At 41.6% G+C, this 16,993-nt stretch overlaps 1 protein-coding gene across 1 annotated transcript; it reads left to right on the plus strand.

Moving 5' to 3' along the window:
• The first annotated feature begins 14,020 nt into the window (after window positions 1–14,020).
• Window positions 14,021–16,203, plus strand: LOC134094065 (uncharacterized). Its single transcript, XM_062547447.1, has 2 exons — window positions 14,021–15,429; window positions 15,896–16,203. Exon 1 carries the CDS (start codon window positions 14,189–14,191, stop codon window positions 15,269–15,271), a length of 1,083 nt encoding a protein of 360 aa, XP_062403431.1. The 5' UTR covers window positions 14,021–14,188; the 3' UTR covers window positions 15,272–15,429; window positions 15,896–16,203.
• The last annotated feature ends 790 nt before the right edge of the window (window positions 16,204–16,993 follow it).

The raw sequence follows: 16,993 nt of genomic DNA on the forward strand, positions 1-16,993 counted from the left end.
TGAGAGTGAAAATGGAAGACAAAAGCCAGTTGATAGAATTTAGATCTTTTTGTCACAGGGATAAAATAAATAATACAGTAATATCTCTTATCCATCTAAATGTGGGTGGTGTTTGTTCCTTCCACTTAAGTAAAATCTGACGACAAGCAAGTAGAGAAGTGAATGCTATGACAGCGTAGGCCCTGCCTTTAAGAGATTTTGTTTCTTGTGTAAAGCCAAATATGGCACATACTGTACTGGGGTTGGAAGGATGTTTATACCAAACATTCTATGTCTGCCCAGAATGTCCTGAGATGTTGGCAGGACCAGAACATAATGTATGTGGTCTGCTGGCAGACCTTTACAGCGAGGACATGCAGGGTCAGCACTAGGGAAAATCTCAGCCAGTTTAGCCCTGGTCCAGTGTACTCTTAAGCCCAATTCACACCGAAAATTCCCGACGTGACGAGACCGAGTTGCAGCGGTGTGAATCGAAAGTTGCACGTAGTGGCAAGCCGTCGCAGAGCATTAAACATGTTGAGTCGCAGTTGCAAGGTTTTAGAACGTCGCGGCTCGTCTCGCCGGGAATCTTTGGCCTGAACCCTACTTTAGGAGGATTTTGAGTTGAATTAGGCTGTGTTTGGCGCAAGGAGAGGAGGTATATTCTAAGTCAAGCTCTGCTTCCCATTGATCCTCTCTCATTGCTTCCCCAAAGTCATCCTCCCAAAGTTGTCTTACTCCTTGGAGTGAAAGGGGAGAAATGTTACAAATATCATTGTAAAGAATTGAAATTAAACCTTTCCGGTGTGGAAAGAAAGAAAATGGTCTATTGTGGTGTTATCTGTTTGGAGATTTGGGAAGGAGGCGTTTCTCTGTGCAAAATGTCTCACTTGGAGATACACCTGTTTATATTGAGGTATTTATTCTCTCAAGAATAAAGGTAGCTAACATATAGGTTTTTGAGGAATCTAGTAAGGATTGGATCTCAAGCGCATTTTGAGGAGCCGGTCTGAGTTACAATTTTGCTAAGCTCAGACTTGAGTAATAGTGCTAAAAAAATCTTAATTTGGGGGGGTTGTTATTGGGTGTACTATCAAACCTATTACTATGTTACCAATAGCCTCCCTTAAAGAAACTGAAATCTGCCAATTCTTTGCATCTTTGAGAGGGCGCCTGTCAAGCACTGAAAGTTAACCAAACCCAGATTCCTTGAACTGACTAAGATGACAGAACTGATTCAGCTAACTTTGGTATCTGCACGGTTTACATGATGGAGGCATTGGCTGGTACCTTATGGCTGGTAAATACTTTTCCTGATGCCAAACCAAACCAAAGATTTAAACTGGAATGAACAGAGGATGACCTGAACCAAAGAAATCTATTTCAATCAGTCTTGCTGTGTATCCTGCAGTTGTCTTTAACATTGCACATCTCATACTCTCATGGAGGAATGTCTCAGTGTTTCAGAGGGCCAAGCACGTTCTCTGCACACAATGAGGCAAGGTGAAGATGTGAAGAGGACATCCTTTGTTCATGAAACGAGGGACCGAGGGACCATTGGAGGGGGTGGGGTGGAGGATCGATTGGAGTGCTAGAAAAACAGATGAAAAGAATGTTGGCATGCATTGAAAGTTAATGCGATGCTGTTGCTACTGTAAGTCATACAACTATTCAGTATTTTCAAATGGTGAAGAAGTGCAGGAATTATGAAAAACCCAATAGTGTCCATAATTTGCAGGTGTCAGTCATCTTTGCAACTCCAAATAGTTATGTGTACCCTATAAATCAATACATCTGGATCTGGACAGTCAAAAGGTATGTGTTTAATTGAGGAAACAAAAATGGCCTTCATATGTCACAGTACGACATCTCCACAAGGCAATTTAGTAGAAGTTACGAACTCTAACCTAAACCTGATTTGGTAACACTTTACAATAAGGGTACATGAATTCTCATGAACTAATGCATGAATTAATGCATGAATTACGCATTAGTTAATCCATTAATATATCATGAATCATTATGACTTAACATGAATTAACTGATTGTCATTAATGAATTAATACATAAATAACTCATCATCTTAAGCATTAAGTACGGTTGGCACATCATCATGAATCATGATTAATTACGCATGATCATGATGACTTTTTGTCAGACAAAATTTTGGACATCACCGTCATGGAGAAAAAAGAAAAATAATTACACATGAATTCATGTTAACTAAATGTCATGAAGTTCATTCATTAACTCATGCATTAATTAAACATGAAAATCTCATTAATAAACATGAATTAATAGTATGTCATTAATGACATCAGGTATGGACAACAAATTCATCTTGAGCATTAGGTACAGTGGGTAAATCATTATGAATAATGATCAATTACACATGATCATGGTGATTTCTAGGTTTTTGAAATGTGCTCCAAGGGGTGAGTAAACTATACATTAACTCATCATGAACTAATTAAGACCATTTTCAGAGAATATCGAAGAATCCACTTCTTTCGTCAGCAATAAAGAAGGGTCCATTTACCACTTTAGGTGAGGGGCCACAAACATGATGAACTCATGAGTAATTCATCATTAATTAATGTAAATTGACCATTTTTGCATGACTTCAAACTTCATGCATTTAAAGCACCACCTGTTCATCACTTTATCTGAGGGGCCACAGACATGATTAACTAATGAAAAGATAATGCTTAGCTAATGAGGACATGCCTATATTTGAACAATGTGGATTCTTCGATATTCTCTGAAAATGGTCTTAATTAGTTCATGATGAGTTAATGTATAGTTTACTTACCCCTTGGAGCACATTTCAAAAACCTAGAAATCACCATGATCATGTGCAATTGATCATTATTCATAATGATTTACCCACTGTACCTAATGCTCAAGATGAATTTGTTGTCCATACCTGATGTCATTAATGACATACTATTAATTCATGTTTATTAATGAGATTTTCATGTATAACTAATGCATAAGTTAATGAGTTAACTCATGATAATTCATGACATTTAGTTAACATGAATTCATGTGTAATTACTTTTCTTTTTTCTCCATGACGGTGATGTCCAAAATTCATCAAATCAATTGACAAAAAGTCATCATGATCATGCTTAATTAATCATGATTCATGATGATGTGCCAACCGTACTTAATGCTTAAGATGATGAGTTATTTATGTATTAATTCATTAATGACAATCAGTGAATTCATGTTAAGTCATAATGATTCATGATATATTAATGGATTAACTAATGCGTAATTCATGCATTAATTCATGCATTAGTTCATGAGAATTCATGTACCCTTATTGTAAAGTGTTACCCATGATGGTATATAGGCCTAATATATCTAATTGTCTTGTGTAACATCACATTCTCTATATCAGTTCAGTACATTGGTTTTGTGCTCAATACATAAGCTCAGTTCTTGCACTTTCTTTAACACTGATGAACAGTATAACCCCCCACCTCCTTCCTCCACTGTAATTACAGAGCCCATGCTTTTTTCTCCAGCCCCACATGCCATTTCTCACCGACAGCCTGTTCCTTTAAATAACTTCCCGCTTCTTGATGATATCGCAGTTCCACTTCCAAAACATTAAAACTTTGATAACCTCCCTGCTTAAATATTTTAAAAAGGCAGTAATTTCATTTTATTATGCTATTCATCAATAAACGCCAACACCAGCACTGCAGTTGAAGATTCATGTACTTTTAATTCAGCAAATTGTGAGTGCCTTCTGGAGATAGCCCCTCGCCTTCCTGTGCAGTGGCTGGAGCTGTTCAGGCCAGGGAGCTCTGCCTCCTTCCATTTTCAAGACTTTTATTTATGAAGTCTTAATTGGTCCGTTTCCCTCTCTATACAATTGTGTTTCCCTCTGCATTTGTCAGATTTGAATGGAAATTGGGCACACCAGTCAGATTGTTTTGTTTAATTGTGTTATATATATATAACGTAATGCTACCAGTTTAAGATGATTGTTATCCATATAAGGAAATGCATTAAATTGAAATCTGATTAAGTTCAATCGTCTTCACCAAACTTATTGAAAAACAGTGTCAATGTCCTACTGGCTAGTTTGTCATGACTCACACAAACTCAAGTATTTTTAGCCTCCCACTGCCATTATTTCCAATGGGCATTTTTATGATGTGCATCAGGAAATACAACAAATGCCCCATCTGTCCTTTTGTCATATAGAGACTTTATTCGCTGAAACTCAATGGCCACTCAGGATGGAGGGGGCCAGAGTCTTCTAGGAAAGGAGGAGACAAACAACATAAGACTTTATCTGGCTATAGCTGATATCGAACACCCTGCAGATTGCTACTACCTCTGAAGCCTTTTGTTCGTTCTCCATCATCGATTCCAGGGAAAAGAGGAAGATTTAGGGAGAGAAGAAAATGTGTTATGACTGCGTCATCCACTGCAGCCTACACCTGCAAACAGCAGCTCATTGGGCTGACGCTGCGTCTTAATTACCCAGTGATGGATAGCACTGTCAGAGTGTCATGACCACTCCAGAAGACGTATAGCGCCATGCCGATGAAAGCCCCATGTTGATATTGCAGACATCTTATCGAGCACAATGTTCAACCAAAAAAACAGGCATACAGTATATATATGCCCTCAGTTCAGCCTCTCTGATATAAGAGAGAGAGAAGAAACGCTTCAGGGATCAAAGGAGATGCACTTGTTTTAGAAAGAAAGAGACTTTGAAATGGAGATATGGGAGGCTGCTATGGTGACATGCTAAAATTGGCACAGCAACAGTTAATCATCAGCCTAGGGGAAATGACCAGGTCTGTACCTGTTTTCACCTAAGTGGCTCGCAGTTAATGTGTATTACTGTATGTATTCTTCTTTGCACTGATGTTGTTTTTAATCAGAATAATCCCCTGACCAGTTTTACTATGACGGTTAGCCATTACATATGGAGGCAATTCTTTACTAACCAGTTCAGCAATATGCCCCTCCAAATTAAGTTTGGCTTAGTCTCCAGGGACTCATGCAATAGAAACAAACTCTCTGCCCAACAACCTGCTAAACAGGCCCCCTTATACCGAAAGCCAACAAGGAAAGAAGTACCCTAGAGGAACAGTTAAAATATTATTGCAATGTCAGAAGTCACATACATCACTCAGTCAATCAATCGGTGTTGGAAACACAATCAATAAGCTATCAAGAATAAAGCAGTAAAACTAATTCTCAAAAGACAGTCTAACATATATGGCTACACACATGGTGTGGGAGCTCTAAATCAACTCAGAGGGGCGCGTTAAATGCAAAAAAAAGTGTCCCGTTAGCCAATGTTGGGATCGGGAACATTTCAGAAATGGAACGTTTTGTGGGAATTGTCAGCCCCAACTGACAATTGTCACTCACCATGGTATGGGACACCTGCCCCGACACCTTAGATGACTCACTCCTTTTATTATTCTCTGTTCTCTATAGGAGAATGAGAGAACATTGTGAATGGTGCAAATGTGACAATCTAGAGACAGATGTAAATACACAGCTGCTATGTGAGAAGAGCCCCTTTCACTGAGTCACACAGTGGAAAACTGCATTTTACAGACCAAAGAGGTTGATGTCTTTTTTCTGCCACAAGACTGAAAGCATATTAAAACCTAATGCCTTGTGCTGCTGTTGAAAGGCCATTAAGGCCATTTGCGGTGCTATTTAAACTGCTCAAACCTTTCAAGATGTGACGTTAGCAACAGAGTAACAAATGGTTACACAGAAATAGCAACAGTTTATGCCATACAGCAGCAATGAATGCACCTTACTGTAATCAAATTTTCGGAACATTTAATTATTCGATATTTTTGCATTTTTGCTCAATTTACATTAATAATAGTGAATAGAGTAAACCCAATTAGTTATAGAGCCATAATAACAAAGCAATTACACAATGATTCAGTAAGTCAACATTAAAACCAGAATCTTATCCAGATGTACCTTGAGAATAGTGCCTATTTCATGCTTATTTGTACCTTTAGAAATGGCATCATTATGTTCAAACAGAACACATATGAGTGAAATTGCATTTGCAGGGCACAGGAAAGCGGTCAGACAAGCAGCACTTTCCTTACTCATGTATGTGCATGTTTGGGAAGATCAGGGAAAAGTGGGAGCATCATGTAAAAACTTCCATAGACTTCCATGGAATGGAGCTCTGCATTAAAGGGGGATTTTTCGACATTAAGTCAACAACAGCATAGCACAATCATTCAGTTACTTTTTGAGTAGGCTGCTGTCCTATCCTTTGACACTGACGACATCACTAACCAGAACTACCAAAGAACTTTTAAAACAAGCATACTATACAGGGTCATAATATTTAAATCACGCTTGTTTCCAGCCGCAATATTTGTGATACGAAAGTTTCATGAATCACACGTGAGCCCCATCGTAAGATGATTTCTACACACACACACACACACACACACACACACCAGGCTTCCTTTGACGTGGTTTGTCAGTGGGAGTGTCAATATTCCCATCTAGAGCAGTTCGTTGGGTCAGTGGGAGACCAGGGAAACTATATTAAAATATCCCACTGGATGTTAATCAAAGCTTGTTTCAAACATTTAAAGCACCATGATAAAATAATTTATATCTAGTCCTTGGTGTGAATATTCAGTGCCATGCCATTTAACACAAGGTGGTACCCAGTGAAAAACTAACAGAGAGGGTCATGCTGATCCTACCCGATCAGGTTCCATAGTGCAATATTAAGCATTCTAGGCATGTATTGTCATTGTCAGAGAGTTCATTCTCAAGTCAATGTTGCATCAGAATGAGTTTGAAATGGTTATTTTAAAGTAAAAGAGCAGAATTGTGTTGCCTTTAAAGAAAGAAAGTTCTACATCTTATGAATGCATGCTCAGACAAGCCCACGGGGCGTTTAGAACTATTCCTAGATTCTTTTTTCCCTCTCATTTTGACTTTGAATGCACTTCAGAGTCATGCCGCACTGAATCCAACCTGCCAAGGTACTCACACTCGCTGTTCAGTGAAGGATCGCAGTTTCTGTGCCTGCCAATCGCTGTTTCCTGCTGCCTGCTCACACACACACACACACACACACACACACACACGCACACACGCACACACACACACACACATACACACGCACACAATTCTGAGAGACCGGAGAATGTGAGGCTTGTGTACACTCCTGCCAAGACTTCCACCCCTGAGGCCTGCATCGCACTCAGACAGACACACACACTTGACGAGCATGAGCGCAACCACAGGTGTCCATTTTAATTATCGTCTGACCCAATTCATTACGCTGCTGTGCCACTCGTCTCTCTTCTCATGGATCATATCCAAATGATGTGATTTCACTGTAAAATGTTGATTGTTGTTTCATAGTTTGACATAAAGCTCACTGAGGTAGGTGTATTGTCTCTCTCAGAAATGCGGAAGTATATTGTTGGCCCCAAAATAAGCCTTTTTTATCAGCTTCATCGTTATCATAGTCCTCTTCGAATTCCTTCCTCCTCCTCATGATCTTCATCGTCTACATTATTGTTGTGTTACTGCTGTTTTGTCACCATACATATAGTTTGGACTGTGAGTTGTGATTTCATCAGTATCTAATGGCCCTGTGTCAATGCCTTCACAGGCAGAACCCTCGGTCTTTGCAACTGAATAGTTGTTTAATGACGAGAATGAAGAAGTCCTAATTGCAATCTGTATTGCAATTGCAAAAGAGTGTTGGGAAAAGACAGAAAAGGACTTCTGGTCATGGATCTATGAACACGAGCCTTAGTCCCCGGCACTACTATATGCATGCTGTGATTGACAGGGTGATTTAACTGGTGGTGCTGAGCCATTCATTTGGGATTAAAAGGTTCGAGAGTCTATATAATCATGCCCCAGAGAATGAGTTCAACCTTGAAGAGGGATTAATGCATTTCTATGTGTCTCTCACTTTCTTACGTTTCCCTGTCTTTCTATATCAGCCACATAAGAAAAAAACCTGTTTCCTCTCCTCCACTGGAATGATGTTTGAGCCAGAGCCCAATTTAGGCTATTTTGGCACCGACTTGATAGCAAAAACTGTCTCTTAGTTGTCAGGAAGAACTGGTGCATGAATTGTTATCATCGCAAGGAAAATGGTTCTCTATTGTGAGATGACTATTGACCCCTGTAAAGCAGCTTTCAGCTTTGTGTCCCTGATAGAGTAATATTCCCCACCTACAGGTAATGGGAACCCATCAGGGTGTGAGCCAACCTCGGCCCAGGGTTTCTTTAAAATCATTTGGTGGCGTGAACAGCAAATAGCAAGTGGCATGATTACCTGACCACCACTAGTTATGGCATGAGGAGGCCGGATTATTTGGAGGGTAAATGAGTCGGCATCAGTGTAGCCCATTATACGGGAATCAGAGAGACACCATGACAGGGGTAGACGAGTTTCACGCCCTCTTAGCCTCTTCAGCACTGAGACACTGCTCAGACCTCTACAGTCTCTCTCAGGGTCTCAGGATGCCCGGCACGAATGATGGCAGCGACAGAAGTGGGACACTTGCTGATGTGTGCAATCAAGGATTGATGGGAATATGAAAAAGTTTTTCTTTGGTTTTGTTACTATTATTAAGAGAGTATTACTTACTCTGTTTTTTTGGGGGGGCAAAGCATTTAAATATCAAAAACCTCATATGTCTACCCCAGTTGGTGGAACCCAGCACCTTGAAAACTCGTTTCTGCTAATGCAACAGGATCTGTTGCCCCCCACAGGGACTGGAGAGGCCCTCTGCAGAAAGACGATTGGCACACTGAAGTTCACATAATTATGTTCCTAATGAGTCGAGGCATCGAGTGCTGCCCTCTCTCCCCTTTCATTAGGACAGCCTGGCTCTCCAGACGGCACGCCGGCCACAGACTAGTCAGGTACCCTGGGTAAACAGGACAGCTCTCCGCCACCGTGTTCCATATTACTTTCTGAAATACATTAATGGAGGTGCTGACAGGGTCGGCATAAAGAGTCAAGTCAGACATCTCACCTATCACACAACAAGAGGTGAATAGTACAGTTTCATCATGTTTCTTTGTCTCGAGGAGAAATAATGGGAAATAACACAACAAGTTCTATGCACGGCACATATTGGGAATGAATCGTCAACACAGATATTTATGAATGTACGAATAAATCCCTCACGTGATTGATTGCTCATTATGATTATCATGCCAATTTCGTCTGAGTACAGAGAGTAAGCGAGTCAGTGCATAATTCAAGGCTCTTGATGAATCATACATTGATGAAGTGCTTTTCCAGTCTTAATTAACGTGTTGCTCTTGCGGTCGGTCTCTCTGGAGCAAATTTCTTAATTGGATCAGTGGTTGACATGTAAATCTGCTCATTTCGGAGGCTTTCAGAGGAGCCAGCGAGGGAGGCTTGCTGCCTCCGAGATCTGAGGGGCAGTTTCCTGCATGTCCATACGACCAGTCAACAGCTGCTAATCACGAGCTGCATTGGCGTGGCTGGAGAATAGAGGCCGTCGAGGCCGCAGCAAATGTACTGTGTGATTAGCAGCTGCTATCGAGATCTCACCACCCAGAGATACGCAGAGAGAATGTCACGTCTGCCAAATAGGCAACACCGAGTCCAAAAGAGTGGTGGGACCTCGAAGGACGGCACAAATGCAACTCTAAGGCTGCAATGAAGCATTGCTGTGGGGGGAAAAAAACAAAAATACTCTGACGTCTGATTGGCAGAGATGACACATTCTCAAGCAGCATGTACTGTAGCTCTGCTTTCCTGTTGGATCAGTTGCTCCTTCCTGCTTGTAAGGGTCCTGAAACAGTTCAGCTGGTGGCGTCGCGCTATACAGCCAAGCTGATAATTTATACTGTTTGCTTAACTTTGACAGTTCTTGTAAGCTTCAAAATCACAGCACACTCAATAGTTTTTACCAGCGACTGTCAATATTGTCAGTGTATCTCATGCAGTTATGATTATTCTTAATACAGCAATCATAGCAATAATGGCTGTCTACTCCCCAACAAACATGTCAGAGTTGATGCCCCATGAAATAAGGATAAATGGAAAGGGCACGGGAAGATGACAGGCGATATTACAGAGAGATATATCAGACAGTGTGTGTTAATGGATTGGCTCCCTGTCCTTATGTCTTCTTATCAAAGTCCTGTTTAGTCCTGAAGACCGAGGCCTAAAATAAAGCAGTAAACAAGACTGTAAACCTGTTTTTGGCCAGTGTTCTCTCTATTGTCAACAAAACTATGAAAACAAATAGGACTCTGTCAATAAAGAGGCTGAAATTCAGCTGACATTCAACAGAGCACAAAGGCTGAGAGAACACAACACAAAAGCAGCGAGAGCTCTGGCCCTAGAGTATAAATCAGAGAGGGGTGATTTCCCCATGTATTTATACAGAATCAGTGGTTTGGTTAACACACAATTACACAAATACAACCAAGGGCCAGCCGTTCCTAATTCAAATGGACAACTGCAGACAAAACAACAATGTTAAAAATGGATTATATTAAGCCAAGAGGAAAAGACAGATCTACTCCCCATGCTTCCAAGATGTAGAGGCAAATGTAGTGGATAAAATGTCCATTTCTAGCATATGAGCCACAACTGCCTGAATCACCAAATACAATGGACATGCATGTTATTTGTTGAAATGAATTAGACAAAATGATGCATTCTGCTGTATAAGATTACTATTATTATGAGCCCCATTTTTGTTGTCAGTCTATAGTCAAAGTGTATGCATGGGTACAATATAGGAAATGTAGCCTATTGTTTATGATACCCTGGGACAAAATGACTGTCTTTTATGAAACAATTAGAGAACTGCAAAACTATATTTTGCAGGTGAAAAGTGTGTTTGGCAATTAAGTTTAGTCATAAAATGATGAAATTAGTTGCACAAGACATTCACTATGTATTCCAAAGCTTTTCTCCTAAAACTTTTAAGTGAATTTGGCTAAATGTTGAGCTCTGCAAGTCTATACATTTTGCTCATGTAGACCATTTAAGAACAGCTTATATACAGTATATACAGTTGTTAAGACCCTGCTGGTCAGTCCTGGGTTTGCGCCCTCTGGTCTAATGCCTGTGTGGGCTCTGCCCCTTGAATCTCCTTCCCTGATTTGCAGAGCAAAGGACCCCATTGGTGTTTGGAGTAATGGGTGGTGCTATATAACAACGAAGGAGGAATGGACGCGTTCTCTCTGGCTCTCTGATCTTGGCGCTGCTCTCTGCTCATTCGCTTGGGCCTGCTCTCTGCGCTCCATGGCTGCTCCTCTGGGGAGAGCCGCAACCCGTTGCCAGCTTTGCACATAGACGTCGCGTTTTACACTCTTTGTTTGATCACCCCTAGACACTTTGCATTACGCTTTTCTTTATCATATACTGACTTTACTCTTTTAATGTTATAATAAAATATACTCTATTTAAAACCTTTAGCTACAGTGTGTCCCCATCTTTAATGTCACAGCTACCTTGAGCCCGGTGGTCGTGACATGTGGGCGACTCGTCCGGTTTTTTCGCCGGTTTAAAAGTTTGGATTTTGGGAAATTTCGTTCGATTTTCCTAGAATACTTCAGTGAGTAGACGCCGTGATTGATCTCGCCAGTCTACGTTTGTTCTATTGTGCCGTCGCACGCAGTATTGGCTGCTGTTTTGGTGAGTCTAAGCGTTTCATTCATGCATAGGCTCAGCTGATTGTGTAATTGGGGGAATCCCTGTAGCTATTGGGTAATTTTAGTAGTGACGCGTCGTCTGAAGAGCGCTTCGTTTCCGCTTTGAACTTCGAACAAACATTTTGAGTGCATGTTCGGTGGATTAGTGAATTTTGTGGGGTTTTTTGCAGCGAAGAGAAAACATAGAACAATTTGGACAACTGGAGCAACGTGAACACCCTGCCGTAGGTGAGACCGCTCAAAAGTTTTTTGTTTCCTTTACAGCTTATTTGTTAAGTTTGCGTGTCAAACGCGGGGGGGCTGTGAAGCCTAATCGCTACGACACGTGAAGACTTAGGTTGTGGACATAGGTTTTTTCTTTTGGGGGTTTTAGATGCGGGGAGCTCTAGATCTAAATTTTAGCCCTTCGTTGCATTAAGAGCCACGTTATATTGTCTGATCTGCGCGTAACGCAAATGTTTGTTGTTTGTAGCTGAGAGAATTTGAGCGAGTGCTTGTTTGGTTACACCTGTTCCGTTTCAGCAGGCTGTTTTGTTTGGCACATACGTAGGCCTTTGAATAGGTAAGTGCATTTGGATTGCCAGATTTTTGTATAAAATATTTGTAGCCTACTGTTTGTAGCGTGCTGACTGTTTTGGCATTACATTGACGAAATTGGTAGTCTACCGTGTTTAGATGGAGTAGACTGTTTTAGCGCTTGTAGTCGAATGGTAATTTGTTCTGGCATAATTTGATTGAATAGTGGCCTAATTTTTTCGCTGTTGAGCATTTGTATCGTGTTTGAATGGATGTTAGTACGTTTTTGGCTGCACCTTCATTAGGTGGATTAAAAACTTTAAATAAAAAACAACTTTTTAAAGTAGCCGAGCACTATAATATTCATTCCGCTATCTCGAAAAGCATTACAAAAGACGATTTGTTACAGTTCATTATGGAGAAATTGGGTGAAAGAGAGATTTTTTCTTTAGACCCAGCACCAGACGTTGAGAGCCCAACTCAGTCGTCAACTCCCCTTGGCACTCTTGGTGCTATGGCAGCATCACCTAGTGAAAGTTCAGCTTTGTCCTTTGAACAACAAATGAAATTGTTTGAAATGCAACAAAAAAGAGATGAGTTTTTAGCAAAAGAACGCGAACGAGAACGGTTAGAGAAAGAAAAGGAACGCGAACGAGAACGGTTAGAGCGAGAAAAAGAGCACGAACGAGAACGCATAGAGCGTGAACGCAAACAGTTGGAGCTAGAAAAAGAGCATGAACGTGAACGGCTAGAGAGAGAAGAACATCGACTACAGCGAGAAAAAGACCGTGAGCTTGAATACAAAAAAATTGAACTAGAGGAAGACCGTTTGAAATTGGCGAGAGAGGGACGGACACTGGGCAATAATCCTGGAGGCCCCCCCTCACAGCCAAAAATTTCACACATGGTTAAGCTTTTACCTAAGTTTGATGAACGTGACCCTGACTTGTTTTTCTGTCTTTTTGAGAGATTGGCAAGAGACTATCAATGGTCTGATTCAGATTGTGTTCTATTGCTACAAAGTGTAATTACAGGAAAAGCACAACAGGCATATATATCTTTAGACGATTCAGACTGTAGAAAATATGATATTGTGAAACAGACAATTCTCAAAGCGTATGAATTGATTCCAGAAGCCTATAGACAGAAATTTCGAAACTGGCGCAAACAGGAGAAACAAACACACTTGGAGCTAGTGCGGGAATTGTCTAGTCTCTTTAATCGCTGGTGTGCAGCTGAGGGTGTCAAAACCTTTGCTCAATTGTGTGAGTTGGTGTTATTAGAACAATTTAAGAGCATCTTACCTGCTCATATTACCACTTACATAAATGAGCATGAGGTTGGAACTGCAGCGGCTGCTGCTGTGTTGGCCGATAAATATATCTTGACTCATAAGCATAGTGTCCGTGCAAATGATGAAGATTATTGTTCCCGTCGTTTTAATTCTTTTAAATATGACTCCAGAACATCTAGGCATGATTCTAGTGCGGGAAGAAAACCCTATTCAGCAACTAAATATGATACTGGGCATGTTTTTTCTGATAAACAAGTTGATCCAGAGGATCTTTGTAACTATTGTGGGGAGTCTGGGCATTGGAAAAACTCTTGCCCTAAGTTAAAGGAGAAGCGATGTGGAAAGAGTACAATCAAGAGTGTGGGTTGTGCTGCCAGAATTGTGCCTTCTGTTTGTCAAAAGGGTATAGCTAATTGTAATGCTGGAGAAGATGTCTCGTTGAGTTCAGTGAGTGAGAGCACTGATCTTTGCAGAGAGGAGCTTCCTTTAGAGCAGTCACAAGTGTGTGCCAGGGATGGCTATAGTCCCTTCATTACATCTGGTTATGTGTCATTGGTTGGAAATGACCAGAAGGTGCCAGTGCGCATTCTGCGTGACACTGGATCATCTGAATCGTTTGTTTTAAAATCTCTTCTGCCTTTCTCACAAGTGTCTGACGCGGGGACATGTGTCCTTATCCGGGGTATCGGAATGTACACCATTTCTGTTCCGTTGCATCGGCTGGTTTTGGAGTCAGAACTTGTAAGCGGTGAAGTTGTTTTGGCTGTACGTCCGTCTCTACCTATAGAGGGTGTAGATGTGATTTTGGGTAATAACTTGGTAGGTGGGCGTGTGTGGCCTGAGAGCTTACCGCCTCCGATAGTAAATACAGCATCTGATTTGCCAGAGTCTGATTTTCCTGAAGTGCTCACCCCCTGTGTGGTGACTGGTGCAAGTCATACCCAGGGAGGGGAGCAGGAATTGGAGTCTGTAAAAGACTGTGCTAGTTTAAATTTGCCTCTGTTACTACCTACTCTTTCCTGTGAGGAGGTTGTGGCAGCACATAATGAAGTCTGTAGTCCTTTGTTTCTGTTAAAGGACTGGTTAGAGGAGGTTAAGGCCCATGTGAGTGTACTGAACGGTACCTACTCTGTTGCTCGGCGGATGTCTGACTACGACTACCTGTTAGACACTCCGGATAGGAAACGATCTAAGCAGTTGTGCCATATTAATCTGCTAAAGCCTTACTATCCCCAAATCCCTAGTCCTAGTCAAGGGGGTGGGGAGGTGTTACCTGTTGCAGTGGCTGTCTTGGACACTGGGCCCTCTTGTCAATCTTTGGTGGCAGCGGAGGTTGAGGAGATTGGCCCTGAGGATGCGGTGCTGCAGCCTAGGCTAAATTATTCTGCAGTGTTGGCTAGCTTGGATACGTTATTAGACCTTCTTCCATCAGATCAAGCTGATGAGTTTAAGGCGTTGATTTTGACTTTTCCTGTTCTGTTAGACACGCTGAGGTGCACGGATCTCCTCAAACATGGTGGTGAGGCCTTGCCGTTTCGCCAGCATTTCAATCGTGTGGGGCCAGATAAAAATAAGGTTTTGGATGCTGAAGTACTTTTGGTTTGTCTGATCACAAACCTCCTGGAAGGGGGGGTAAGATTGGGTAGGGCTGTTAAATGGAAACGTTTTTTTGTCATTAAATCACTCCTCAGCACTGCACCTGTGCCGGCAGCCCTGGCTGGACAGGCCATTCCAACTTCAGATGGGTGCTGGGGCAGTGCTGCAGCAGGCTGATGGTAACATCCAGTGACACCAGTATTGTTTCACTCCTGGATCATTGAGTAATGTTCTGTTTTTGTGTCCTCTGTTCCTCTTGTTCCCTTTTCTCCTGTTATCGTTTCCTTAAATATGCTTTCCAAGGTACCTGGATTGCCGGTGGAGCAGGAGTAGAGGTTTGGGAGGGGTGGTGGGGAAATTGAGATGGGGCATTTTCACTTGGTGGTGGTTGGTGTGATTGGACATAACAGTCCATAAGACCTATGGCTGGATGAGTTGTGGTTGGTGGTTTGCACACTGCTAAAAATGGGAATTGTGGGTTTAATAGAATTATGCCAATTCAAATGTTGTTACATTGTTATGCTAGTCATGGTTTTTAATAGTCTTAAATAAAATGATGAATTTTAGAAATATTTCAAACGTGATGTTTAGCTGTGTTAGGTGGCACAGGACAGTTGCGCCAGTTAACACAGTAAGGTTGACTTGGGTGTTTGGTGGTACTTTACAGAGTCCCACTTAGGTGGGTCTCTGTCTTTAAGGGAGGGGGAATGTTAAGACCCTGCTGGTCAGTCCTGGGTTTGCGCCCTCTGGTCTAATGCCTGTGTGGGCTCTGCCCCTTGAATCTCATTCCCTGATTTGCAGAGCAAAGGACCCCATTGGTGTTTGGAGTAATGGGTGGTGCTATATAACAACGAAGGAGGAATGGACGCGTTCTCTCTGGCTCTCTGATCTTGGCGCTGCTCTCTGCTCATTCGCTTGGGCCTGCTCTCTGCGCTCCATGGCTGCTCCTCTGGGGAGAGCCGCAACCCGTTGCCAGCTTTGCACATAGACGTCGCGTTTTACACTCTTTGTTTGATCACCCCTAGACACTTTGCATTACGCTTTTCTTTATCATATACTGACTTTACTCTTTTAATGTTATAATAAAATATGTAATATTTAAACCTTTAGCTACAGTGTGGTCCCCATTTTTAATGTCACGGCTACCTTGAGCCCGGTGGTTGTGACACAGTATACAGTATACAGTATATATATCATACATTAGTTAGGCACAGGTCATGAATGTGTTGAGCTCATTGATTCTGCTGAGACTAGCATATTGTCAGTATAGTGGTAGTTCAGTGGAACACTGTCGCATCAGGAGAGTGTTGGGCTGTGTTAATAATGTGTGAACTGGAGAGACATGAATCACTGAGAAACAGTAATGGAGGCTGATGGTAATGGGGCTCAGTGACACCACACTGCGCTTAGGATGAATGACACAGGACTAATAGTCCTAAGGCTATGGAAGAGAACCTGTGATGTATATGAAACCCTTCCAAAGGAAGAGTGCTGCAGTGGTTCAGTGTTACACTCTGGGGGCATGATTATGATTATGCCCCTATAGTGTAGCACTTTATCTGCCCAGCTGCTCTAGCCAATGGCTCCAGCAACTCAGGTTAGGTAGTAGGCTACTGACTTTTTTTTTTTTTTTTTTTTTAACCTATGAATCGACAGTTCTGTGACCCTGAGAAACAGACATCTATGTGAAAAATGTGCTGGAACTCTCCTTTAACTATTACTGTGGACTGAGCTAGTCCATGCAGCACTGCTGGCTGCTGCTGACCATATGTTGCTTTAATTAGCTTGTCACTGAAGCCTCTTTACATCAAAGCATTAGCATGCAAAAAATAACATCCAAAGTGGCTTACAACGGAAGCATAATAATCAAGCAACAGCAAGTTATTTTTGATGATTTGA

The sequence above is a fragment of the Sardina pilchardus genome, chromosome 10 (genome assembly GCF_963854185.1).
Source record: "Sardina pilchardus chromosome 10, fSarPil1.1, whole genome shotgun sequence".
NCBI lineage: Eukaryota > Metazoa > Chordata > Actinopteri > Clupeiformes > Clupeidae > Sardina > Sardina pilchardus.

Excerpts from the sequence above, each read along its gene's own strand:
- LOC134094065 (XM_062547447.1), top strand. The coding sequence starts at position 14,189 with ATGTACACCATTTCTGTTCCGTTGCATCGGCTGGTTTTGGAGTCAGAA.